Genomic DNA, 26,773 nt, shown 5'->3' on the forward strand with positions numbered 1-26,773 from the left:
AACCAACGGGCAAGCTAAAGCACAATCATCTCTAAGGGTCAGTGGCTGAGCAGGAGGAGCAGGCAGGGCAGCCCAGAGCCCACAGATAGACCTGGTCCTGCTGGGAAGCAGGGGTGAGGAGTCGGGGGGCTAATGTTGTTTGAACCCAGAGAAATCAAAGCTCCAAGAAGCCAGCCTGGAGCAGTGTGGCCCTCAGGAAGCCCATTTGGATGCCCAGGTGACAGGGCAGGACTCAGTACACCCACACACCACACCACGGCAAACCCTCGTGCCAGGACAGGGCCTGGCACAGAGTAGGTGTCAATGAGCGCCTGTTCAGTTAACGGTCTCATTAGCGAATTCATAGGGTGTCGTCAGGTCTCCACCCTGTGCCTGTTCCCTCATCTGAGGCCCTTGTTCCCAGACACATCCTGTCTGAAGACAAGAAACACCTGAGCAGCCTCAGGTGGCCGGGTCTGAGCACTGAGCCGCTCTCCCTGTCACTCCGGCCCCACAGACAGTGGCCAGGATTGGCTTTACGCTCACCCACGGCTCTCATGGCTGGGCTTCCGTACCACTCGGCAAACTCACTCACTGCTAGGAGAGCTCTCGCAGAAACCCCTCTGCAGTCTCAGCTGCTGGCCTGACACCTCCTTCTCTGAGCTCTGCCCTGTTCTTGAACTAACCCATCAGCTCTCCTGGAGCCCCGTTATTAGGACCACGGCCAGAGGTGACTGTGTGCCTGAAGCAAGGTGGCTGGACACTGGGCTGTGCCTCCATCATCTGCTGTCCCACCATGGCCAGTGGTGGTGGGAGGTCTCTCCTGCTCTGCCTTCTTCCCAGCCCGGCCCCACCCCCAGTAATGAAAAGGATGGCCCCCGATACGTGCTAATGCGCACAACCATATTATTTTCGAAAGGAGCCTTTTATCATTAGATTAAGTGGATCTGGGGCTCAGCATCTTGCAATGATGAGTTTCAAATGCACCTAGTTGGGCCCCTCACTTATGTCTATTTGACAGCACTTTTAGTCGAAATTCTTGGGGGTTCAATCTTGCTGTCAGGTGCATCAGCTCCCTCTCCCTCATGGCGGATTACTTCCTCCTGGGCTCTGTAATTTTGAATTGTAAGCTCGTCTTCCGTGAGAATTTATCCATGGGAACTCTTTACACCTGGGTTGGTGGCACAGCTCTCAAGAGAGATCTTACATCTGCTTCTGCCAGCACCTCCAGATGGCCTGGAGCCAATCTTCATCTTGGAGCTTTCTGGACCAGGCAGCTAGCAGAAATTTGAACTTCAAAATGCATCCAAATGCAGGCCTGCAATTACAAATTCTTAGGAAGATTTTTTTTTTCCCACCCAAAGCTCAGTTCAAAACGGACATGTTTTCTTTCTATCTCCCTGAACTGAGGTGGTATTTTTTTTTTCAAATCTAAAATTTTATTGATTTATACTTCAGTGAAATTGAATCCTACTTTATGCAGAGGCTTCAATCCAATTCCATTCTCTGGCAGGTCCCCAGCCTCCTTTTCTGCCCCACTCGGACACTGCAACCTAAGCCGTGTGGCCCCCAGGACCAGCCACTCCCCCGCAGAGCCTCAGAGCTGCACAGTGACTTCTCGTGCTCTCAGCTCACCAGTGGGACTCTTACTTCCCTCTTTATTCCTGAAGCCAGGGATTTCCTCACTTCCTCGCTCGTCCAGCTATGCATTTAAAAAAATGTTTATGCAATTTTATCTAGGTGTTTTTCTAGGTGTTTTCTCTCTAAGAAACTTTCAGATTATCTGGTCTGCCCTATTGCTAGAAATATAGGTCTTCCTCTTTACTTTACAAAATACACTGGAACCCAGAGAGAGAAAGCAAGCTGCCCGAGGCCACACAGCATGTCTGAGACATATCTAGGCCTAGGCGCCACTTCCTGATCAGCTTCTCTCTCCTGCAGGGGACAAGGAAAGATGTGCCTCAGTCATGAACTCAAGGAATTTTTGGCAGACACTAACCACTCCCCCTGCCACAAGCCTGTCCAGGGAAGGCAATAAGGGAGGAAGGGCACAGGTTCTGTCCCACGTCGTTTGGACGAGGGACTGTGGACAATGAGCGGTCAGAGAGCAGGGGACAGACAGAGCACCGGTGAGGCTGGGACACTCACACTTCCTGGAGGCCGGCTGCAACTCCTCCACGCGATACACAGAGAGCCGCCCAGCACCCCCGCAAGCGGAGCCCTTCTCCCCCTTGCACTCGTGGTTACACTCCTCCGGCCCGACGCTCATCGCTGGGAGCCGGTTCCCGCAGTAGCATTCCGCTCCGGCCTCCAAGCCAGCGTAGACGTAGGAGCTGCAAGGAGAGGGGGCCTGGGGTGAGTCCTGACCTCGGCCCAGAGCTGGGGCTGGGGTCCTGACAGCACAGAAGTCTGGATCAAGGAACGGAGCTGGGGCTGGGGCCAGGATAAGGGCCAGGCTTGGAGCTGCGGGCAGGTCTGGTGGAGGAGGGGCCACAGCCCTCAGCACAGGCCGGCCTTATACGTAGGTGTCGTCTGGCTGAGTTTGGGGAACAGTCTTTCCTCCATGATAAGCTCATTTAATCAGCCCCGTTGGTCCCTCTTGTCAGCCCTGAGCTTGGGCCCCTGAGGTGCCATTCACGGTAACAGGTTGCAGTGGGTCCAAAGCAGTGGTGTGCGGGTCAATTGGTCCTCAGTATGGGAGGAAGGAGCCCTAATCTGTGGCATTTGTCAATTTCTGTGGTGTAAATCCTCTCATCATTGATGACTTCAAGCTACCAACAGTTTAGCAATGGGCATATAGTATTTCTAAAAATGTACGTTTGCCCTCCTGAGTCAGCATGAGCTGCTCCGGCGCCCAGCTGGTCCAAAGCGCCTGCCCCACGTGGCAGACAGGCCTGCTGCAAGCTGTCCTCCCCAGAGACGGTTCCTCCCCTCCTTTAACCGAGTCCTAACACCGTTGGCAAAGGTCACCAGTGGCACCTACAACGTACCACACAGGACTTTCATCATGGAAAGAAGTGACCGTTTTCAAACTCCCATCTGAGTGGACCTACACATAAAAAACCCAGATTGAAAACCCAAATACAAGCCTCTAATCCTGGTTCGGCCCCTTGCTAGCTGTGTGACCCTGAACATCACTTACTACCTCTGAGTCTGTTTCCTTAACTGTTAGGAGAATGAAATGAGACTGCGTCCGTCTCAGCTTTATCTAGACTGTAAAGCAGACCTGAGCAGGGATGCTGTCCTTTCCTTCTCCAGCCTCAGTTTCTCCATCTATAAAATGGGCACAATTCATTGCTACCTAGCAGAAGGTGGTGAGGATTTATATGACGCAGTAAACGTGAAAGAATCTAATGTGGCAGGAATAAATCAAGAGTCCTATCTGCCGATCCTGTTTTACCTGTCTCCTGTGCATGAGTGTGTGTGCACACACACACAGTGAGCTGTGAGTGCCTCGATGGCAGGGACTGTCCCCTGACAGACAACTGATGTCCAGTAACTACTGGGGAAGCTGGTGGTTTCAAAAAAGCAAGACTTGTCATAAACACAAGACAGAAAGAAACTTTTCCAACAGAACTAGAAAGGTCCTTCGGGAAATCCGGGGGGAAGCTCTTTATTTTATCTTAAACATTTGAGTAAACTGAGGCCCAGGGAAGGAAAAGAGCTGAGGAAAGTCACACGGTGAGTGCCTGGCGCAGCTGGACTGGAACCCCGGTCTCCCGGCAGCGAGCCCGGGCCCCCTCGACAGCCCCGCTCCATCTCAATGCACTGTCTTTGCTCTGGACCACTGGGGTCCGACCCATCTAGCTCTAATTACACTAGGACAGACAGCGGGCAGCCATGTCACCCTGTCGCAGGGCAGACTCTTGACCTTATTTCCAGTGGAGTTGGTGCCCCTGGGCCCCACACTTACCGCTCGGCACATGCATCCTGGCAGTGGGGGATGGTCATTTTTCTCAGGTCATAAAACACGGCCCCCTTCAGGGTCCTCTCTTGGCCATCGTCACTGAAGCATCCAACATAGGTGCCTGCAGGGTGGGAAACACAGCCAAGGCTCAGAGGCCCGGGAGAGAGGGGAGTCCTAACCGTGGGCACCCCTTAGGACAGCCCCTCCTGGGTAAGACACCCCTCAAAGAAGCCCAGGGGATGAGGCTGCAGTCCAACCTTTCCCATGGTGCCTCTGGACACTTCCACCTTGTCCTCTCCCTGCCCATTTTCCTAGTTAATGGCCCACTATCCCCCCAAGACACGCTGCCAGGAGCCTGGCATCAGCCCGAGTACCGCTTTCTCCCACCACCCTCAACTCACGAAGACTGGCTGGTTGAATGGCCTCCCCTGTCCCCCTCCTCTCCATCTTTCCCCTCCCAGGCTCAGAGAGGCAGGTTCTGTCGCATCCTTCTGATCCAGAGGGAAGAAATTAGTTACGGAAACTCTGATTTTAGCTAACCTAAAGAAGATCGTGCAAACCCGGAGAGCTATTTCAAGAAAAGATCGGACGTCCCAGGAGAGAGAAAGCCCCCAGTGCTGGAGGTGTGTAAGCAGCATCTGTCAGCGTGAAAGCGAGCTGTCCCGTGTGGGAATCAATAGGGCGAATGGACAGTGAGTCCTGGCCAGTGGGCGCATCTCTGGCACATCCCTGGAAGAGGACACTGGGGTACATGACTCTAGGAAGCAGGGGCAGCGCTGACCCAACCACGCCCACATCACTGGGAGCCCTGCGCCATCACTCCGAGGGAGGAGAGCGGGAGGGGTCTCCCAGGGACGCGCGGAGAAGCCCGGAGAGCTCGAGCACAAAGCGAGCGCATTAGGCGTGTAAATGTCAGTGCGCCGTGGCATGTGAAAGGAGCAGCGCCTCGGGAGTTTGCAAACACGCCATCACACGGTCCCCAGCTGCGGAGGCGCATCCACATCCACGATAGCTGCGCCGAGATCCGGCTCGGGCGCCTGTGATGAAGATGCTGCGCGTCTCCCCGGAGAACTTCTGCACTCGGCCCCGGGGCGTCTGAAACGGCGCCTGTGCGAGCGCCGCAGCCTCCGGAAATCGGCTCGTCTCTGGGAAGGAACAAGGCCTCCCACCCCCATGCCGCTTCCCAAAGGGCTCCGGGATGAGGAGGACCGTCCTGGTCTCCCAGTCTGGGAGCTCCCTGAGGGCAGGGGAGACTCGTTCTCATTCCCGCTAAGAACCTGGCGCAGAGCCGGAGCCCGCGCTGCCCGCTGAGCGGGTGGGAGGAGTGGGTCTGCCAACCCTCGCTCCCAGCCCGAAGCAGGGAACCATCTTTCTGGCTGTGAACGCCGCACTGAATTCTGCCTCTGACCTGGGCTAAATCACTTCACCACTCTGTGCCTCGGTTTCCTCAACTGTCACACGGATAAATGCCGCTCCCCACCTGCCTCTCCCGCCCAGGCTCCTTTCTCCTGCCCCACCTTTGGACCTGTCCCTGTTCACCTGCCATGTCCACCCTTTGCTTCCTGCCTGTCCTTGACGGCTTGTCTCCCTGACCACTCCAGCCCACGATGGCCTCCCCATTCTCCAGATTCTCCTATTTTGTATCTGGAAAACTTGTCACTCAAATCCCTATCATTAACTGTTGTTATTGTTAAAATCTCTTACGCCTGTTGTGTCCTGTCTCAGCAACATGACTTAAGGCTCACTGAGGGCGGGGGCCACACCTTTACTCCAGCTGGTGACCCCGCAGGAACTCACTGGGGTAAGGCACAATGTCATCATGCACACCTCCTTGTCAACGTGGGTTAGAGCTCCTAAAAACCACACTGATATCCTCTGAGAGCCAAGAGGAGGGGCAGAGACCCCAGATGCAAGGAGGGGGCGGTTCTATGGACGCCTGCAATTGGCAGTTCCCAGGGCTCCAGTTTAAGCAAGCAAAGCGGAGAAAGACGACCAAGACGACAGGAGACTGGACCCTCCGCCTCGGCAGGAACGGCTGAAAGACCCGGAGACCTCCAATTAGAGAACCCGGGGCTGCAGAGGGAGCCACGGTCACCTTCTTCAGTGTCTGCCAAAGGGTCTTGCCCCGTTCCAGGCAACGAAGCTCTAGAGGTCACCTTCAGCCCAGCTGCCCATCGGCACACACGTGGCCCCAGCCACTGTCTGTCCACAGGCACAGGCCACCGCCCTCTCTTCAGGACTCCCAGACACCCCCAGGCCTGTGAGCTTCTTTCTCTCGAGGGAAGTCTCAGGACTACTGAAGCCAGAATGGACCGCTGCAAAGCTTCCAGCCAGGTCAGCGAGAATGCATCGTTCTCTGCAGCCCCCTACTTCGTGAACGAAAACTAGTATTTGAGAAATATCTGATGTGCTGCTCAGCAAAGAAGAAATGCTATTACAGCCTTCAATTAAACATCCCGGACACAAGCTCGGGGGTCGTTAAACATTTATCACGGTAATGGGAAACTAACCAAAAGGTTCTAAAGGCGCCTGGGCTCAAGACCCTGGCAGGCTGAGACGGGCACGTCCATGTTTTCTGGGGGAGTCAGGGGACCTCAACTTTGGGAAGGGGCTGACTTAGTCTCAAATCTAAGCTCCACTGCTGTACAGCTGTGTGACCTGGCAGGGGCACCTTGCCCTCTCTGAGCATCAGCTTCCTCATTTGTAGGATGGGGCTAAGGTTCCACGGAATTCCCGGCTGGTTGTGAGAATGCCATGAAGGAACACGGGAAACGTGTCCGATGCAAGTAATAGCGCTCGATGGCGACTGTTTTTATTGTTAATCTATCATTATTAATAACAAACATTTTTAAATTACTTTATACTTCCCTGCAACTCAAATTCTTCATCATTAAAATGGTGATAGCACCGCTTGCATATAAGGCTGTTTGAAGATTAAATTAAATGAGATAATAGACGTACCTCTGTACAGAACAATACTTGGCACACAGATGTTCAAATAAGTAGCAGCCATTGTCATTCTGATCCTACACCCTAACCGGGGACCCAGTGTGAGGACAGTTCAGTAAATATTAGCTGAATAACTACCACATTAATAAAACAGAGAAAGAAATGGTTTCAAGCGGGCAGGCTCGGGTTCCTCAGAAAACGAGTGGCAAATCAGCTACCAGCTGGCCAGTTGATGGAACTGACCGGTCTGGAGAGGAAACCCATGCCTGGCTGGCCTGTCTCCGTGGGTAGCAAGGGCCTGAGACGCAGAAGTCCCTGCTCTGTTCGTGAGGAGGAGGTGAGCCCTTTTTGCTGGAAAAATAACAAATGGCTTTTCTAACTCCCTGACAGAGGCGAGAATGTGCAGAGAAGAAAGGACTTCCGAGGGATACGCTGGGACACATTCCGAGGCGGATTTATTACTTTCGGCTGAAATGGAGGCAATGCATTATTGTCTGAGACTCCGCATCTGTTCATTTGCACATCAAAATGGACATGCCGTGAGGCTATTAACGATGGCTTTGGAGATATTGGAATGTCTTTGGAAATTACTATCAATAAAAAACAAACTGGCTATGGAGAAGTTACTATTTTTCCCCTAGTAAACTTACTGACATTTTATTCCATTATGGATGTTGTCCAAGGTATAATGAAATGCCCCGTGATTGATGGCACCTCCTGCAGCTTCCGTGCCTCGCAGGAGCCCCTTTCAGGAGGATGGCGGGCTGCCCGGCCGCAAAGAGACGCCCTCTTTGTCTGCAGCCCCAGCAGCTGTCTTGAGGGCTGGCCTGTGGGCTACCCTCCACCAGGAGGCCCGCCGGGCTGTGCAGGGTCCACGGAGCCCCAAGAGGAGAACGGGGCTCCAAGAGGGTTCCCAGGCTAGTGCCCCGCTTTTCTCCCCTTTCTCTGAAGCTCTCCAGCCACGTGACACCACAGCCTCTCCCAGGGCACAAATTCTTCCTTAAATCCCGGGGGATATTCAAAACATTTAAGAGCCTATGGGGTACACTGTCCAGCAGAATCTCCACCAGTCCACGCTGGCACTTGCTCCTGATGCTTCTGCTGGTCCAGGCATTAACCCTTCACTTGCTGGGTCATGGGGAGGTTTGGGGGGTCACTGGGGAGGGAAGCAGAGTGTAGGGGTACCCCAGGGGCTCAGGGCAGTAACCATTCCAATATTTTAACAACTGATAAGACCATCCTGGTGTGTAATGATTGACCATCAGTCCGTCTCCTGAGCCTTCCCTGGACCCCTTTCCACCACTTCTTTAAGTCACTGGAGATGACAAAGTAAAGGGGTGCCCAGTGGTTCTCCTGGACATGCATACTCTACACCTAGGGCTATAACGAGGTCCCCGAGCCCTCCTCTCTGCTGGCCAGCCACTGTGAAGACAGGTTATGAAGTACCAGTCACTTCTGTCTAACGAGTCCAAAGCCCTTTGCAGCTGCCTCTGTCATGCCTCCATCATGCTGTTGGAATCCCTTGGATGTATATCTGATTCTGCCACCAGACCAAGATCCTCGAGCGCACAGTCAATAACACCCATGGAGACTCATACATGGATCCTCACTAAGTGTACTGAGAGCAATAAAGAGAGGAATTGTGGCTAATTTGCCCAAGGTCACAGAGCCAATAACTGACAATACCAAGAGAGGAATCCAGGTGTGTTTTCAAAACTTGTGCTCTTTCCACAGCTTCCTCTCAAGAAATCCATGTTGACTTTGTCAGTCATTCACACTTTAGTCTAAATGAGGTGCAGCACTAGTGCCATCTGCAAAGAGACCCAGTTTCTTAGTATGTCGGGGAAAGTTTACAGAAATCATACCTGTATAAAGCGAGCTACAGAATCAGTCCCTCATTTCTCCCTATTTCTTACATGAAAGCCTTGCTGAGGAATCCCACAGCAAGGGCTCTTCAGAAGAAATTAGGGCTCTAACCTAGATGATTTCAGAAGAAACTTCCTTCTATGGAGACAGGAATGCACAGTCCTCCAGTCTTCGTTTTCCTGGGCTTCTAGAGTCACCCTCCTACAGCGAGCGCAGCCTGGGCTCCTTTCTCTTCTCTGGACCCTCTCCTCATCCCCAGGAGAAAGCCAAATTCCCTGGCCCGGTACTCACATCCCTCTGTGACTCAGGTTCAAGCCGTGACAAGGTTCAAGCCAAAGTCGTTCTGAATGCACAGCCCGGGCTCTAAGATGAGCCTCGCGACTCACCTCTTCCTATATCCCGCCACTGAGTGCCCGACGCTGCAACCACGTGTCTGAGTCAAGAGCCATTCCCACCGTGATCTGGGGTACAGGGCCAAACGGGGTGGTGACAGGGATGCTGAGACACTGACGGAGCTCGGTCACACCCTACAACAGCCATGACACTACCCGGGTGCTCATCACATGGAGGCTCAGTTCCTGGTCCCTGCACAGAGTCTGTATAATTCAGTGCAAACAGCCCCACCTGGAGCCAGGCTGTGTCCATGTCCCGTGTTGGACTCCCAGCCATGTGACAGTGGTGGAGCTGGTCAGGGCCCCGCCGTGTTCCCCAGGCCTTGCTGCTGCCAGGCCCACCCTGAGCCACACGCTCTGCTCACTCCCACCTGCTCCCTGCGCACCCGCCGTCGGCTGCCCTCTCTTCCCGCCTCACGTCCCACGCTGCCGGTGTTCCTGGGATCACACCCCAAATATACCAGGTGACTTGAACTCTGGTCTTAGGGTTTGCTTCTGGGAACCCAAACTAGGAGAATGACCTGCAGAATCTACTTAACTTCTCTGTGCTCCACTGTCTTCATCTGTAGAACTGGGACATAAGAGCAATAGTGCCTGTAAATAGTACATTTACAGGTGCATAGTAAATGCTATACGAGTTAGCTACTTTTATTAAATAATAATAGTTGCCAGTTACTGAGCCCCAAATGATGTGCTGGGTGCTCCGGTCCAGTAGTTCTCAGCCCCTGCGAGCATGAGCAGCCCTCGTGGGGCGGGGGGCGGGGTGGTGCCACCACGCAGCCTGCAGGCCCTGCCCCAGAGTTCGGGACTGAGTGAGTCTGGGAGAAACCTGAGAACGCGCATTTGTAACAAGCTCCCGGGTGATGTGGAGGCTGTGGGTCTGGGACCCCACTTTGGGAACCACAGCTCTCTAAGATCACATTAGCTCCTCACAGTAACCCTGGGGTAGATTTCTATCTCCATTTCAGAGCGACTCGTAGAAGCTACACGACATGTCCACGGTCACCCGACAAGTTTCTGGCTAAGCCAGGATTCACGTCAAGGTCTGTCTGAACCCAAAGGCCGGGCTCAAAACGCTCGCATGTCTTAGCCTCAAGCCCCTTGGAAGTCCAGCTGGTGAGTGAGCAAAACTCCAAAGGACTCCCGGTCCCAGGCCCTTCCTGTCTCCCTGAGGACCCGTGAAGGCCGTGGCCCTCAGTGCCTGCTTCCCGCAGGGCCAAAGGAAGAGGACCCCGGTCCCAGACCAAGCGGGGTCCCCGGGGGCAGCTCCCCAATACCCAAGGGGAGCCGGGGCTGGGCACCTACCTCGGCTGCTGACGGCCGGCCTGGCGGCCTCGGGGCCCAGGGCGGGCGGCCCCTGGGGGTCCCCCATGAGGTGGTGGAACCAGCGACGGCGCAGCTGGCGCAGCTCCGAGCTGCGGCCGCGGAGCCAGCGGGCGCCGGGCCGGGACCGGGGCCGGGCAGGGGGGCTCCCCAGCACGTCCACTCCGAGGAGCAGCTCCGGCCTGACCCGGGGGCCGTGCAGGGCCCTGCTGTCCAGCAGGCCCACGCCCAGCGCCACGGCGGCCACGGGCAAGGCCTGCAGGGGGCCGGGCGCCCGGGGGCCCTGCGGGAGGGCCACGCGGGCCCGCTGCAGCAGCAGCAGGCTGCCCGTCATGAGGTAGGCGGCCGTGAGGAAGAACAGCAGGAACTGCGTCCGGCGGAGAAACTTCTGGAGTCGGAAGAAAGGTTTGGCCATGCCCCTGGGCGGCAGGGCTCCTGGCTGGAGCCCAGGGATGGCTCCTAGCGCCCGGGCGGCAGGGGGTTGGGGGTCTGCGGGGGCGTCATGCCTGCCTCCGGACACCCGCTGTGGCCTCTGGGGTTTCTGCTGCTCCTGCTCTGCTTGCGGCAGACGCTCGGACGGCACCGTCACTCAGCTCCGGCCACTGGGCCCTGCAGCGGCAGCAGCTTCTGCCCAAGGGTCACGAGCTTTGCCATCCCTCAGCTCTCCCGACCCTCCTCTCCTGGCTCAGAAATCTGGAAAAGCAGAGAAAGAGCACTTAGATGCAACAGGAGGGCCCACCACTCCCACGGCTCCAGGGTCGGGAGCCCCCGCTTCTGTGCTCCATTTACCAAAGGGTCAGCTGTGCTGCAGGAGCACTGGACAGACAGCTGGGTTCAAACCCCAAGTCTGCCAGTGGCCAGCTGTGTGACATCCGGCAAGTTACCTAACCTCGCTGGGCCTCAGCTTCCTCCTTATAAAATGGGAATCACACTGTCCCCTTGGGCAGTGGTGAAGATCCAGTGACAGCAACAGAGGAAGAGGAACAGCAGCCGCGGCTACGTGCCCTCGGCTAGACACTTTACGTATCTCTCAATGAATCCTCACGCCCGTCAGCAAGGTAGATACTATAATAGCCCCATTTTACAGATGAGAAAACTGTGGCAAAAGGAGGCAAAGTAACTCTCCCAAAGTCACACGGCTAGTAAACTTCCCAAACCACAAGATTCGGAAGAGTCTGTATTCAGAGTCTGTACTCTGAACTACTCCATGGCCTGGCCTATAAGGAGACACCACCACACACAAGGGCCCCCAGCCCAGGGCATGGATATACAGCAGGTGCTCAATACCTGCATGCAATCTGCGACCCCCAGGGCGTGTGCTGGGACTGCAAGCTGTGTTGTGGAATTGCTTCTGAGGAGGCTGGTCGGCTTTAACACCCTGGAGGGGCAGGGGGAGGGGCCGGGAGAGAGGGTGGGCTTGCAGCCTTCCCAGGCTTCCTGATTGGGGCAGGCCAGAGCCCAAGGAACAAGACGGGGGCCTGGGCTGTGTACCTGCAAAGGGAGATGCGGTGGCTGGTGTGGAGGATTCCGGAGGGCTCTCAGAGGGGCCGTCCAGGGCTGCCCCTCCACTCCCCAGGATGCAGCCCCCTGCGGGGTTTGGGGTCCGAGGGCGGTGCCTCCGAAGGGCACAGTTAGGGGTCGGCAGAGGGTCCTGCAGCTGCTAGGAGCTGGGCTGCTGCATGACGATGGCCCTTAGCACAAGGACAGGCTTGTCCCGGGAAGAAAGGCTCCTAGGAGCGTGACTAAGCCGCTGCCCGTAACTAACACGGCCTGGGACCCCCGCCAGGCTGCGCAGCCCTCAATGGCCACTCTGTGCGCTGGGGGCAGCCGGCCAGGCGTGAGAGCAAAGACAATGTTTGGGCTCTTGCGGCCTGGCATTCAGAGGATCCAGAGGGGCCCAGACCAGCAGGACCCTTTCTGATGAAGCCCCGAGAGCCCCAGGCTCCGAGGCCCCCAGGGAGGGTGGGGGTCTGGAATAGGGTCTGCGGGTGCTTTAGGCTGTGGGGGGTGGGGGCGGGCTCGGCAATCAGCAGCTGGAGGAGGAATTAAAGTCGGAGTCGGGAAGCCATTTCCGACGGGTCTCCAGAGCTTTGATTCTCTAAGCCGGTGCGTGCCAGGCCCACCCCCGCCAGCCTCGTCAGATTTGTAAAACCACAGAGAAAATCCCAAGAAATCCTGACCCATCTCCCCGCCTCCAGCTTTGGCCCCTTCAATCCATCCTCCACAGGCTGCCCGCCTGATCCGCCTAAGGCGCAAATCTGATCGCGGTGCGCCCCTGCTTAAAGCCCCTTTCAATAGCTCCCCGTGGCTTTGGGGATAAACTCCAAGCGCCTTAGCAGGACAGACAAGGTCCCCTTCGGGATCTGGGCCGTCCAGCCTCCTCTCTTGCCAGGCCCTTTCCTTTGGCTTCCCCATCAGGCGAGTGTGCAAGCACACACGCACACATCGCAAGGTGGACCAGAGCCGCCATCCGCCTTGGTGCCTTTTATGCCTTTTCCTTCCTCTTTGCCTGGTGAATCCCTGGCTACCCTCTAAGCCTCAGCCCAAGTGTCACTTCCTCCGAGAAGCTTTCCCCGACCACCACCCACCCACTGGCATGGATTCCTCTGTCTTCCCACAGCCCGTGCCGACCCCCATCCCAGCACTACCCTCCTGGGACGATTTTAATTGCCCATCTACTTGTCAATCATCCTTGCAGGACTGTGACCAACTCAAAGCTGGAGGCCACACCCTCTCATTCGTGTGACTCTGGCCCCTGGCATAAGGCCTGGCAGTATAGATGCTCAGCGATCTTTGTTTCCAAATACATTTTTTAAAAATGAATGAGAGGATAAATTGATAGGCGAATCCTGACATCAGAAACCTGCTCCCGTGGGGCTGAGGGCAATGAGGTCTCGAGCTCCGCGTAGCCAGAGCTGTGGAGCTCAGCCCAGGACGTGGAAGAGACGGGGCGATGCCCGAGCACAAAGGCCCAGTCTCACAAGCCAGTGGAGGGCTTTCTGACACACGGCCCCTAACAAGGGTGCGAAACCTCTCTACGCGGTAACTCCATGAAGAGGCCTGCTCACCAAGCCTGCTGGTTACAAGATTGGGATTCTGTCAGTGAAAAACCCTATAAAACTAAAATAAAAGGGGAGAGGGAGGGACTCCTGCTGTGGAAGGAAAGCCCCTGAGGAGACAGGGTGGAGGGCTGAGCAATGGATCAATGGTTCAGAAATCCGAAGGCAAGAAGCGCTGTGAATTCCACCTGCTACGTTCTGTATACAGGATGGAGCATGCTACCCGTACAGGTGGGGTGGGGTGGGGTGTAGTCAGGGCTACAATTAGGATTCCACTGATCATATCCGGGCTCCTCAAGGGTCCCCAAAGTCCTCCCTGGAGGTCCCCCTTTCCGGAGGGCCCTCCCGTGGTCTGGGGAGTGGGTGCTGGGCACCGAGGCAGGGACGGCCGCTTGCAGCCATCCCATAAAGCATGCTGCCGCTCCAAACTTTTAAAATCCCAAAGCTGATTCCCAGCCCAGAACACCCGCTGGGGGCTAGGTGGGAGCCAGCATGCGCAGAGCATGAGGAGCGGGTCCCCCTACCCTGGACTTCGGCCACACTTACCCCCAACACTGTATTTGCCAATTGTCCCCTACTCTCTGCCATGCCCACCTCCTCTCACAGCTGGCAGCCCCGCCAGCGCACAAATCACACCAGACTGGCCGTCCCGTCCCCAGATGCCAGCACACAGCTAGCAAAGCAGTGACGGTAAACGTTTGTTGAGTGACTGAACCTGAAAGAGGCCTAGGGGAGTGGCGACATAGAGCATCTCCTCCTAGCCAAGCCACGAGGTCAGTCGGACAGCAGAACCGGCCAACACCTAGGCGGAGACTGACCACTGACTGTCTGCACCGGGCCTGGGAGCCCATCAGCTGTGCCTGCTGCACCCCGAAGCCAGAAGGCCCTCCGTCAGAGCAAAGCCACCGTGGGCAAGTCACTGCACGGGGCAGAGCGGCAGCTTCTTGTCTGGTAATGGGGCTGAGTCAGCACTGCTGCAGGATGGACTCGGGGCGTAGAACCCTTGTCACCTACAAACCGTGGTGTGCACTGGTTACGAACACAAAAGGGGAAACCAGGAGGCGCTGGAGGAGGAGCCTGCAGCAGGAGTGACATCAGTCTCAAGGGACCCCTTCACCTCCCCCTTAGCCCCCACTCCCTGGGGTGGGCCTCATATCCCATTCTTGCTTGAAGCTGACCCTGTGCTAAGATGGCTGTTAGCAAGTGCTTTATTTTCAATGCCACCATGTATGAAGCACCTGCAGCGTGAACAAACAGGCTAGGCTGGGCCGCACACCTCACCTGCACCCTCTCATTTACCCAACGAGTCCCACTAACGCACATGCCCTGATGACCCTCATTCGGGAGCTGAGGTCTCCGAAGCCCAGCAGGGTGGAGCGCACTGCCAAGGCCACACAACCCAGGGCCAGCATTCAGACCCAGGCCACCTGCTCCCGGAGCCCACCCCGTGCCCACCAAGCTCCCTGCCTCTCTCTCCACTCCAGCTCCGGCTTCACACAAGGCGAGATTTATTCCCGAAAGGAGTTTAGTGTGCCTCCGTCAGCACCTTTCTGAAAACATGCCAGGCTGAAGCTCCGGAGAGGTGCTGCCCATGGCGTCCGGAGCCAAACCTCCCAGACACGGCCATGTGGGTGAGCATGCCCGCCTCCGAGGTCCGCCATCCTCTGGAAGTCTGCATTCTTTTCCCCAAGCCAGGCCTCCCAGGTGGCACCTCCCATCTTGAAACCACGCAAAGTGCTTCAGGGAGGATGGGGGCTCTGCCCCTGCCTGAGGGTCGGCCCTGTCAGGAGGGGGCACCAGGGCTGAGCAAGGAGCCTCAGTCTGGACAAAGCTGGACACCCACTGCCCTGCCCAGTGGCTTCTAGCGGCCCGAACATCACCCCGGAGAACGGAGGGCCTGGGGAATGGAGACCCTGAGTTCCCTTAGAGGAACAGAGGAGAATAATAGGACAAAGGGGTTTCTGGGGGTCGGAAGGAGGGAGCAGGAGCCTAGCGCAGGCGAGGACTCAGAAAACCCGAGCTCTCTTCTGTCACTTTGTTGCCATCTGGGCCCCAGGGTCAGCAGGTGCTGAGCTGGAGTGGGGAGTGGAGGGCAGATGGCACCTGCCTCTCAGTTAGGCTGGGGGTCCAGGGACTGAGCAGGTGAGCGGTAGTGGCCACGGGGAGAGGAGAGGAGAAGTGGCAGGCCCTGGGCCTGACCAGTGGCCACTGGGTTCAGCCACGTGACTCTGCCGCCCAACACCCCCTGGCCAGAGAGGACAGGCAGTGGCAGGTGAGGGGAGAACTCCAGATGCCCCCAGGTCATCTCGGCCACTGTGGCCACTGCAGCGAGGGCTGCGACCCTCTTGGGATTCAGAGCCGGGAGCTCTGAGCAGGGTGAGAGCCTTACAGACAAAGGCACCAGGCCCAGCAAGTTGCTCTGCAGGCAGGCAGATGGGCACACGTGGCCCCGGCAGCTCAGAGCCCAGCCTCCACGAGTGGCAGCAGGGGGTCTCAGGCTCGGGACCTCAGCAAAGTCACACCAGGGAGTCCCTCGCTGGGCTCAGGGCTCTGAATTAGCCCTCCCTGGTCTTTCCCACCCCTGCAACCTCCGCCTCTGCCCTGCTCAGGCTGCGTGCCTTGTCAGCTGGACCCTCCCACTCTCCAAGAGGCTGTTGCCTCCCAGCGGCCAAAGAAAGTGATCTTTCTAACACAAAGAACTAATGACGCTACAACCTGCAATGGCTCCCCAGGACTCAGACGGCCAAGTTCAAGCTCCTCAGCCTGGCACTCAGTGGCCCTTCTTGGTTCAGTCTCCCAGCCCCTTCCTTTCACTATTCCTTCCAGAATGCTACGTCCCAGCCACAGTGTCCCCTGGCCAGCACGAGATGCTTCATATCCCCTCACACATGCTCTTCCATTCACCAGGGATACATGTGTGGCTCTGTTATGTTTTGTGGCCATCAAAGCTCAGCTCCAATGCCACCTCTTCCATGAAGCCTGCCTGATCCCTGGAGCAGGGCTGCTCCCCGGCACTCAGTGGCAGGGCTGGGCACTCTGGGCCCTGAGCTGGGTGACGTGTCCCGCCTGGAGTTGGGCCTCCCTGCTGCTCTGCCTAGTTCTGCTTCCAGCCTGGGAGCTCCCTGCAGGCACAGGCCGTCTGCCTCTGCCCACCTCTGGGGGAGGGGGGCACAGGACAGGCGCCCCGGAAATCTGTGCCCACCGGCCACCCTCCAGTGCTCAGGGGTCCCACGCCTCTGGGTCTCTGAGGCTCAGAAAGACAGCACAGGACCGAGTAAATGTAAACCTGCTGAGCCCTGGGGTGGGACAAGGTCTGGGAAATAGAAATGAGGTGGGGCTCCTGACTTTGAAGAGGCAAATCTTTCGATCTTCTGAACTCCAGAACTTAAGTGAAAAGGTCCAGAATAAGAACTGTTGCTAAAAAGGTATAAAACATAACAGTAAGGTCAAAACTCCATTCTGTGCAAAGGAGGTGGGAGGAATTCTCCATCAAACCCACTGCTGAGGGTCACCTAAATAAGAATAAATTTTTATACACCACATTAGAGATCTCAAGGTGCTTTCAGCACTATCAAGTGTGTTGAATGAATGAACAGATCAACAAACAAATGAGTGATCTTCCCATAAACTCGTGAAGTGAAAAGCATTATCATCCCCATTACATAAACGCAGAATCTGAGAGAGAGAGACAGAGAGCCAATGAACTTGGCCAACGACAAACAGCTATTGCTTGACTGGACTCAAGTTTGGAGATTCCAAGTTTGTGGCATCATCTACCGCATCACACGGCCGTCATCTCCCCCACACCAGGGATGGAGATTCTTCTGGGGACCAGGGCTGCAAAGACGGGCAGGACACCACCGTGGGGGCTGGTGTTCTCCCTTTTCTGTTGGTTGACCTGGAGCCCACCCCACCGTTGAGACAGACAACCACCACCTCTTCCAGGCCATCTGTGGGCCACCTCCTTTATAAAACCCTGTTTCGTTCCTATGTTCATATGCTGCTCCCACTCTGTGGTGAGCCCTTGAGGGCTGTCCATACTCCACTGGGCGATTTGGATAAATGTGGGCAAGTGAGTGGAGTCCCCAACCGAAGTCAGCCTTGCCCTTCTCTGGTTCTGTGCCCACCGTGCCTGCAGTCACTGGGATGGGGGACTCATGCTATGGGAAGGGGCCCAAGACACCTAGGGCATTCCTGTCCTCAGAACCCTCGTGGCCCCCTCATGCCAAGACAGCTGTCCTCTGGGATGGGGCTCACATCCCCAAGGGTTTCCAGCAGCAAGAGAAAAGAAGCAACATGGAGGGGAGAGGCCTTAACAGCTCCCAACAGGTGCACTGTATTTTATAGCTTACAAAATTCATCCAGCCCATTCTTCCATCCACTTCTCCCACCCGCACTGGGGGGCAGAGCTCCTTCCTAACCACGTGCTCCAAAAGTGGCCCCCTTCCGATAATTCTGCAGGCAGTATGTCAACATGGTGATGATTAAGCCACGATGAGGAGAGACAAGAAGTAGCGTGAAAATAAGACCACAAGCCCAGGGAGGCAGCAGTTGAAGGCCACGTCCACCACTCACTCCCCCGACGAGCGGGGCCCGCCTCCAGCCCAGTTCTGCCCCACTGGTGGAGATGGTCATCCCTCGCACCTTAGGGGTAAAGACTCTGAAGATCTACACTCTGAGCTGCCCCACAGTCCTTGGCCCTGACCTCGGTGTAGCTCCCCAGGCAAGTCAGGGGAGCTGGTCTCACCAAGGCTGACCAGGGTCCCAGCCGGAAGGGAGCACAAGCCAGGAGTGTCTAAGGAGAGAAACAGCCCTTCTCGAGAGGCCCGGCTCAGACACAGACAACCCACCCGGAGGCCCTGTGCCACAATGGGCGGACTCCAGGGAACTAGCTCAGCAGCTCACCCCCCAGCGTTCAGCCCTAACCAGCCCAGCCTCAGGCTTCAGCAGCCGACCAAGCGGTGGCCCAGAATCTCCACTTCTGCCTGGTTAGGCGGACAGGACGGGGCGGGGGGACAGGAGTCTGGCCTTCTGCCTATTCCAGGCTCTCTTTACTTCCAGCCAGACATGCTGCAGGCCACAGGACAGCACCCCACAGGGCTCCCACATCCGCCGAAAAGGGGTATCCTCTCATCCCAAGTGAGGCATTCTTCCAGAGCAGCTGCAGAAACGGTCCTGCTGGGGACCGGAGGATGCACCGTAGGTAGGGGCCAGGGGCCTTCTCCTGGGGAAGAGGAGGCTGCCTGGCTCAGCCCGCCAGCCCAGCTGCCCGCCAAGCTTCCTTGAGCGAGGGTACTTGGGAGACCAACACACCCACTCACAGACCAACACAGCTGCACACCCTCATAGAAGCCAGGGCTCTAGTGACCCACTGGGCACCTTCTCTAAGGGGCTTCTGAGGCCCCAGCTAAGTGTATGTGGGGGGTGAGGGGCACACCTGAAGTTATGCCCCCCTTGCCCTCTGTCCAGAACTGGCAACTATCAGGCAGGGGCTGCTGCAGGCAGGGCAGGGCCAGCCAGCCTGCCCCCTCCTCTCTTTCACTCCCCACCCGCCCTCACTTCCTGCACCCGATAACCTAGGCGATTCGGAGGAGAAAAGACAGGACCCTCATCTCCTGATCCCAACCAGGGCGTCCCAACCCGGGACAACCCAAGCGCCTCCATAAGCTGAAGCACGCTGTTCCAGCGACAAGAGGGATGATGGCATCCAGTGTTCGAAAAGTACAGAGGAGTTCGAGTCTGTCCATCTTGGGAGCAGCTGGGGACCGGCGGAGGCGAGCAGCAGCTGGATGCCAGGGCAGGGCTGTGGGGGCTGGAAGCCTTCCATCCAGCCTTCCCACTGCTCAGAGAAGGGACAGAGGTCTCCTCCCCGCCCCTGCCTCCCACAGGCGAGCCAGCATCATCCGAGGGCACAGATGCTCTGGAAAACAGACAACTGGCGAGGGTCCCCTAGGCAGGGGACCCTCGGAGGCTTCTCAGTGTAAAAGAGAAACGCAATCAGCAGCCTCCGGAGTCCTAAGTCTCCGTCCGCACCTAGGAAGACGCAGAGCTCTACTTGGGGTAATTTTCCTGACAAAATACATACGTTTCGCTTGCGCATCTGCTTCGCTTCAAGTTCACCAAAAGAAGGAGAAAACCCTCCGCTGACCGGAAGCCTGGCCGGGTAGCGAAACGAGAGGGAGCTCCTTCTGGGGAAACGTCTCCTCCCAGGGGAGACCGTGCACACCCCAAATCCTGCCCTCGCCCCCTCCCCAGGCCAGGATCCGCGGCTCCCCCGGGGGAAATGGACGGTCTCGCCGGATTCCAGGAGGGGGACGCAGCTTCGGAAACTGCCTTGCGTACCCCCGCCCCATGCCGATCCTGCCCAAGCGCTCCCCCACGCGCACACACTCACGCCCCCCTTCCCGGCGAAGCCGCCCTGGCTGGGAAAGGCGCCCCCCGCCAGCCCGCCCCAGCCCGAGCAGGTGCAGGTGCAGCCCGCCGCGCTCCCGGCCGCGGCTACACAAACTTGGTGGCCCGCAGCCCGCGCGGGGGACCCGGCCGGGGCGCCCGGGGACAGGACTCACCCCGCGATCGCAGCCGGCTGGGGCGCCTGCTCAGCGGCCACGCGCCCGCCTCCCCAGGGCGCCGAGCCCGCAGCCCCGCAGTGCCCGGAGCCCGGGCGCCCTCGTGCCCGCACGCCCCCGGGCGGCCTGCGGCGAGCGGCCCGGCGCGCCCCGGCACAGGGCGCCGCCGCCTAGCTCCGGGCTGCGGCCGTCCGGGCGGAGCGGCGGGAGCGGCGGGCACCGGCGGGCGGCGGGAGGCGGGCGGCGGGCAGCGGGCGCCCGGCTCTGCACATGCTCACTCGCGCGGCCCGGGGACAGCGGCCGGCCCCGCCGGGTCCTAGAGACGCCCGCGCGCAGCGCCTGCCCGCCCCTGGGAGGGGTCGCCGCTGGCGGGGCGGGGGCTCACACCCTGCCCCGGCCCAGGAGACGAGCCCAGCGGGCGCTGCCACACGCGCCGCTGCGGAGCAGAAACGCTGCCACCCACTCTCATGCACACACACATGCACACACACACACACAGCCTCGCTCGCTGTAATACACACACCGGGCAAACGCACTGGCGCTCACACCCCGACACACGTATATACAAACACAGTGGGCACTGCCGCACAGACGAGCACGCTGACACACTCTCTCCGACACAGACACGCAGGGACAGATGCACACTGTGTGATACGGGCACCGAATCACTGCTTCACAGACGCACTGATGCCCACATTCACACACGACACTGGACTCTGTCCCACTCACTCAGAAACAGCCTGGGACACTGTGACGGGCACACGTATACACACTGCCACACAGTTTGCAGCACACTGATGCAAACACACAGAGTCAGACACATACGGGATCACTGTCCCATGCAGAGCTAGACACTGACACCCATGTCCTTATGCGCATCCACACATACACACACGCGCTGTCTGAGACAGACTCACACGGAATCACTACCCCCCAGACAGACACAGTGACACCATTGCCCGTGCCTCCACCCTCAGGGCTCCACCACCAGCTCCTACACTGCCCCACTCCTTGATACAGTCGCCCACAGAAGCGATGCCAGCTCCAGAGTCCACTAACAGGCACACTTGTCTAGAGAGTCACCCTGGGCATTGGCACATGTGTGTATGCATGTTCACACACACACTGAGGCAGACAGGTGCTGAGACAGACACACAGGTATATAAGCACACTGCTATCCACAATCCCCTTCTTTAAATAAGGGCTGGATCCATCCCTGAGGATTTCCCCTCCATGCCCTGCCCCTGCTTCTCAGAAGCCCCCAAGCCACAGTGCCGCCCCTGCCCTGCCAGATGCATCAGTGGGCCCTGTTCTCACCCAGAGCTGACTGCTAAGATGCTCCGAGAGGCTGAGGACCAGCAGAGGCTGCTGGAGCAGGTGGCGTGGCTCTAACCCGTCTTCCTGAAAAGGAGCTTCATGCCTCCGACTCCCGCTAGGGGCAGAGCTGCTTGGCAAGGCTTGGAGGAGCCCGATTTCAACAGGTGCTGGGAGGGCAGGGGAGGATGAGCCTGGGGACTAGTCGGAGCCCCGCTTTATGGAGCTCAGTCATGTGGCACCCAGAGGGGAAAGGGACCTGCTTAAGTTCACAGTTAGTTGGGCCAAGCATCAGAATTAGAACAGAGTCAGCCCCCTCGGGATGAGGCAGGGAGCTCTGGAGCCCTTGGAGGAACTTGGTGAGGGCACAGGGAGTAAGAGATGCATCCTGTGCTGCCCTCGCCTTCCAGGTTTGCAGAAAAGCCCCCATATGTGTCCCTTACAGAATGTGAATGTTTGTATTGTTATTATTATCAACAACAATAACCTACTGTACTTTTTTTTTGGTGAGGAAGATTAGCCCTGAGCTAACATCTGTTGCCAATCCTCCTCTTTTTGCTGGAGGAAGACTGGCCCTGAGCTAACATCTGTGCCCATCTTCCTGGATTTTATATGTGAGACACCTGCCACAGCATGCCCTGACGAGTGGTGCCAGGTCCACCCCCGGGATCCAAACCAGTGAACCCCAGGCTGTCAAAGCAGAGCACGCAAACCCAACCACTACACCCTGGGCCAGCTACCCTACTGTACATTTTTACAGTGCATTTTGAGTTTCAAAGTCCTCTCCAGGACCAGCTACTTAATTTGCGGGGCCCAATGCCAAATGAAAACGGAGGCCCCTTGTTCGAGAATTATTAAGAATTTCAAGAGATGTGAGTAGAATATTAAACCAAGTGCAGAGCCCGTCCGAGCATGGGGCCCTGTGCCCTCACAGGGCTCATGCCAGTGAAGCTGGTCCTCGCCCTCTCGTGCCCCCGTCTCACTTAAAGTTCACAATAATTCTGTGGGTGCTTCCATGTGCCCACTTTCCAGATGGAGCTCCTGAGGCCCAGAGGTGGATAAATGTCCAAGGCTGACAGCAAGTAGGGCCCAGGGGAACTCAAGCCTGGCTCCTCTACTTGGGACAGAGGGTTCAAGCTAAGGAGTCGGTGCAGTTGTCACCAGAGAAGGAGAGTTGCCTCAAGGAAAGAGAATGAAAGGCTGCCGGGCATCTGTGCCATGTCTGTGTCGGATGCCACGCTGCACCTGCTTTGCAAAGCTCCCCAGGTGTGCAGCACACTGTCTCTGTGTGGGAGACAGGCAGGCGCACTTGCTGACTCTGGAGAGAGGCGTTGAGAAAGACGATGCATCAGGAATTTGGGAAGCGGTGGAGAAGGCTTCAGACGTGCAGCTTGGGCCACTATAGGGTGTCGGAACGGCCAGGAGTGTTTCAGAGGTGGGATGAGGCCGTCCTCTGTAGCAATGGTGACAATAGCACTGGGCCTGATAACGGCCACTCCCGCCTCCAGTCCCACTCTGCCTCTTGGCTCTCCGCGTAGCTGGGATGGTTTCACAGGCATCTGCATATCTTCTCTGTTCCTATCCCAGGAGCAACTGTGGGAAGATATCGTAATAGCACAGGGGCTTCTACGGGGGTCCCACGATGGTGCTGACTCACATCCAGTTTCTGCTCAGTAATGTGCTCCCTCCTGCCTCCCCTGAAAGCCTGAGACCAGGAATCAGCCCAGTCTAATCCCACTTTGATCCCATCTCCGTGTTTGGCTCTTGACTATCTGCTCCTCTCTTTGTGAACCCTGAGGATTGGATCCCGAGCTCTCACGTTGCCTCCCAACTTCATCTGCTGCCTTATACCTCCTCCTTCCAGCCAGCCAGCCAGCCAGCCATTCTTTCATTTTTTCACTGAGCAAGGCACCCATTGTGTTGGATTTTGTGTTGAACACTGGTCACTCTTTGAAAAGAAGACCCAATCTCCTCAAGGAGTTTCCAGCGTGGAGAACTGGACAAGGAAACAGACCCAAAGGGATAATGGACCACAAAGAGGGCGCTCTGCTATCTCAGTTAGGATGCTTGCAGCTTCCAGCACATTGCCACTTGGTCAAAATGGCTCCTCTGTTAGCAAAGAACAAGCACTGTTATGGCTATTGGGAAGGCGACTAGCTGGGTGTGCCATCTGTGTGCCTGGTACATTGGAAGCCAAAAGATTCGCAACGTCACTTTGGGGGAATTCAGGGATGGCTTCATGGAGAAGGTGACATTTCAGCTGACTCTTGAAGGAACAGTAGGCATCACCTGGGTCATAGGGAGCAGGGACCATTCCCGACAAGGGAGGCATCCTGTGTGAAGGCAGGGAAGCATGAAACATACGGGGTGTTGGGGGGATTGCCCAGGATGTGACACAGCTGGTGCAGGGTCACAGGTAGTTGGAGAGCAGGCTGGACTGTGACTGGCCTGAGCCCTCATTCAGATCATTGACACCAATGGACGTGGCAGGGCTGTGGACCAAGCCTGAGCCACCGCCATGAGGATCTCCCTCCACAGGATGCTCCCCTCATCATTACCCTTTAGAATAGTCACTTGACAAGTTACGAGTCGTCAGTCCCGCATTTCTGCATCGTGTTGACAAAGGCAGCCTGAGTGGCCATGGGCATCGGGATGACAAGCCCTGGAGGTGTTTCATCCCAGCTCCATAGCGCGGTCTCACCTCGAGCAAGTCATCATCTCTCTGAGCCTCAACGCCGTCATCTGCAAATTAGGGGAAATGCACCCGTTGTTGGGATCTTGTGAGGATCAAGTAAAATGCCTGTTGAGTGCATAGCACACTGTCCGCCGCAGAACAGCACGTGGCCCGCTTTAGGAAACATTACCTGAAGAGCTTTCTCCCAAGGCCTTGCTCCAATCCAGAAACGCCCCAGGTGCCGTGCTCTCTTGATCTCCCAGGCTCGTGATGTCCTCTCACCCTCCAGATGCCGCCTCCCCTGAGAGGCCTCCCCTGAGAGACCTGCCCTGACGTCCCAGCTACAGCATCCGCCTCGCTGTCTGGCTCCCAGGCGCATATAGCTCACTACCCATCATTAACCTTGTGTGTCCCTTTGTTAATCGTCTGTCTTTACCTCCTGGGCCCTCACAGCCCCACAGCTAGAATTTTAGCCCCTACAAAGCCAGGAAACTTTCTGTTTCATTCAGAACTATATCTTTCATGTCTAGTTTAATTCTTGGCACATAGGCATGCTTGATAAATATTTATCAAATAGATAATTGATTGATTTTTTTTAAAATGCAGTGTGTGGGGCCGGCCCCGTAGCATAGTGGTTAAGTTCTGTGCACTCTGTTTCAGTGGCCTGGGTTCTCAGGTTGGGATCCCAGGTGCAGACCTATACCTCTCGTCAGCCATGCTGTGGTGGCGACCCACATGTGCAGTGGAGGAAGATCGGCGCAGGTGTTAGCTCAGGGCTAATCTTCCTCAAGCGAAAAAAGAGGAAGACTGGCAACAGATGTTAGTTCAGGGCTTATCTTCCTCAGTAAAAAAAAAAAAAAAGAAAGCAATGTTTCTAGCATGACATATTTCTAATGAACTCAAGCGAGTTCCCATTGGTTACCATGTCTCTTCCCAGGAATTCAGAGACTGCTCCCTCCTGCTCAGGTCACAGACTAGTCTCCAGCCATCTTAACAATTGTTTGTCAGGGGCCGGCCCCGTGGCCGAGTGGTTAAGTTTGTGCACTCTGCTTTGGCAGTGCAGGATTTCACTGATTTGGATCCTGGGCACAGACCTAGCACCACTCATCAAGCCACGCTGAGGCAGCGTCCCACATAGAAGAACTAGAAGGACCCACAACTAGAATATACAACTATGTACTGGGGGGCTTTGGGGAGGAGAAGGAGAAGAAGGAGGAGAAAAAAAGATTGGCAAGAGATGTTGGCTCAGGTGCCAATCTTTAAAAAAAAGCATTGTCCATCTGATTCTGCCGGCCACAGGAAGACCTGGAGGAGCGTGTGGATGGCTCACTGCCCCGCATCCCCCTGCCAGGGGCCTGGGGTGGCATGAGGAAGCAGGTGCCCCACCAACACCTAGAGCATCTGCATCTGAGCCCCCTCCTCCTTTGACCGCGTCGCCTTTGGCTGCTGCCCCACCAGTCCCCTGGCCAGCAGGGTGACCAGGCTTGACCGTCCCAGAGGGAAGGTTGCCTTTTGCGCCTGTGGAGCACGGCATTGTGGAGACAGCGTCAATCAGAGACTGAAGAAGCTTTGGCAACATCTGAAAAGGAGGGGATGCGGTTTCTTCTTTCTTCCTTGCGTGTTCCGTGGTGCCCTGAGCGACTTGGTGCCAGCCCGGTGCACTCCGACCCAAGGCGGCATTCGGCACTTCGCTGGGCCGCCTGTTTACTGTCTCTTCTGTGAGTGCCGCAGCGACTTGAACATGCCTCTGTGAAGATGCCAGCGACACAGATGGTATTTGCACCCCTGCCGAGCTGTGCCTGCAGACACCAGGAGGGGCGGGGGAGGGCGAGGGCGGAATCCGTGCCTGCCTGAGAAGGCAGGGGCCCCTCTCCAGACTGGTCTGCTCTGGGAGCAGCTGGACTTCCCAGGTACCGGCCAGAGGTGCCCCGAAAGTGACAGGGCTTCAGCCAAGAGAGAGCCATGCTGAGAACAGGGAGGGAGCCTGAGTCTGTTTCTGGCTAGACCTGAACAGGCTGCGTGGCCTCGTGCAAAACGTTCCTTTCTGTGTCCTGCCGTCTAGTTGATGTTGAAGGGCCTTTGCTTAAGAAAGGTGGGGGAATAAAATGAGAGTGTTTGGGTCAGTTCTGCTTCTCTAGTTGGGCAAATTAAATTGTTTCTCCCAGATGCAGCTTTATAATCTGTGAAAAGGGGAAAGTATTTTCTGTCTAGCGCCCAGTTCCTGGCACAGGACAAACACTCAATAAGTGATGTCTCTGAGGATTCTTCCAACTGGCGGTAGTTATGATGGCAAGTCCAAGTGGCCCTGGCACGGGGTCTGATGGGGTAGGTGCTGGAATAAGTGTTGATGGGTTGGGTTTATAACTGCCTGACCCTGTCACCCCTCCTACCTGCACAGAAGCAACAACCGGGCAGGGCTGAGGAACAGAAAACATGGAAGGACCCCTATGGAGTGCAGAGGTCCTTGGGTTAGATGTAGAGCTTATGGAATCTGTCATCAGCTGGAAAGTGGAAGGTGCTGGGGTGGCAAGTTGGTCCTGGTGCAAGAGTGGGGCAGAGTGGCTCTTGTTCTGTTCCTCCTGCTGCCAGATGTGCACCAGCGGGCACACATATGTGTTCAGTAGATGAAGCACCTAATCTCTGTCCTCGTTTTTTTTTTTTTTTTTTGAGGAAGATTAGCCCTGAGCTAACATCTGCCGCTAATCCTCCTCTTTTTTGCTGAGGAAGATTGGCTCTGAGCTAAT

At 56.7% G+C, this 26,773-nt stretch overlaps 1 protein-coding gene across 5 annotated transcripts in view; it reads right to left on the reverse strand.

Moving 5' to 3' along the window:
- Nucleotides 1-21,399, reverse strand: part of WSCD1 (WSC domain containing 1) — a 48,036-nt gene extending 26,637 nt beyond the window's left edge. Inside the window, exons 1-4 of one of the 5 annotated variants that reach the window (XM_070560995.1) lie at nt 21,359-21,399; nt 10,399-11,109; nt 3,893-4,007; nt 2,128-2,312 (exon numbers count right to left, since the gene is read on the reverse strand). In XM_070560995.1, coding sequence (XP_070417096.1) covers nt 2,128-2,312; nt 3,893-4,007; nt 10,399-10,831 — 733 coding nt within the window. In that variant the 5' untranslated portion in view covers nt 10,832-11,109; nt 21,359-21,399. Of the gene's footprint in view, nt 1-2,127; nt 2,313-3,892; nt 4,008-10,398; nt 11,110-11,703; nt 11,808-19,560; nt 19,800-20,041; nt 20,181-21,358 lie in introns of those variants that run through there. The other 4 variants (XM_070560993.1, XM_070560996.1, XM_070560992.1 and 1 more) reach the window with 4 other exon arrangements.
- Nucleotides 21,400-26,773: the final 5,374 nt, after the last annotated feature.

The sequence above is a fragment of the Equus przewalskii genome, chromosome 10 (assembly GCF_037783145.1).
Source record: "Equus przewalskii isolate Varuska chromosome 10, EquPr2, whole genome shotgun sequence".
Lineage (NCBI taxonomy): Eukaryota > Metazoa > Chordata > Mammalia > Perissodactyla > Equidae > Equus > Equus przewalskii.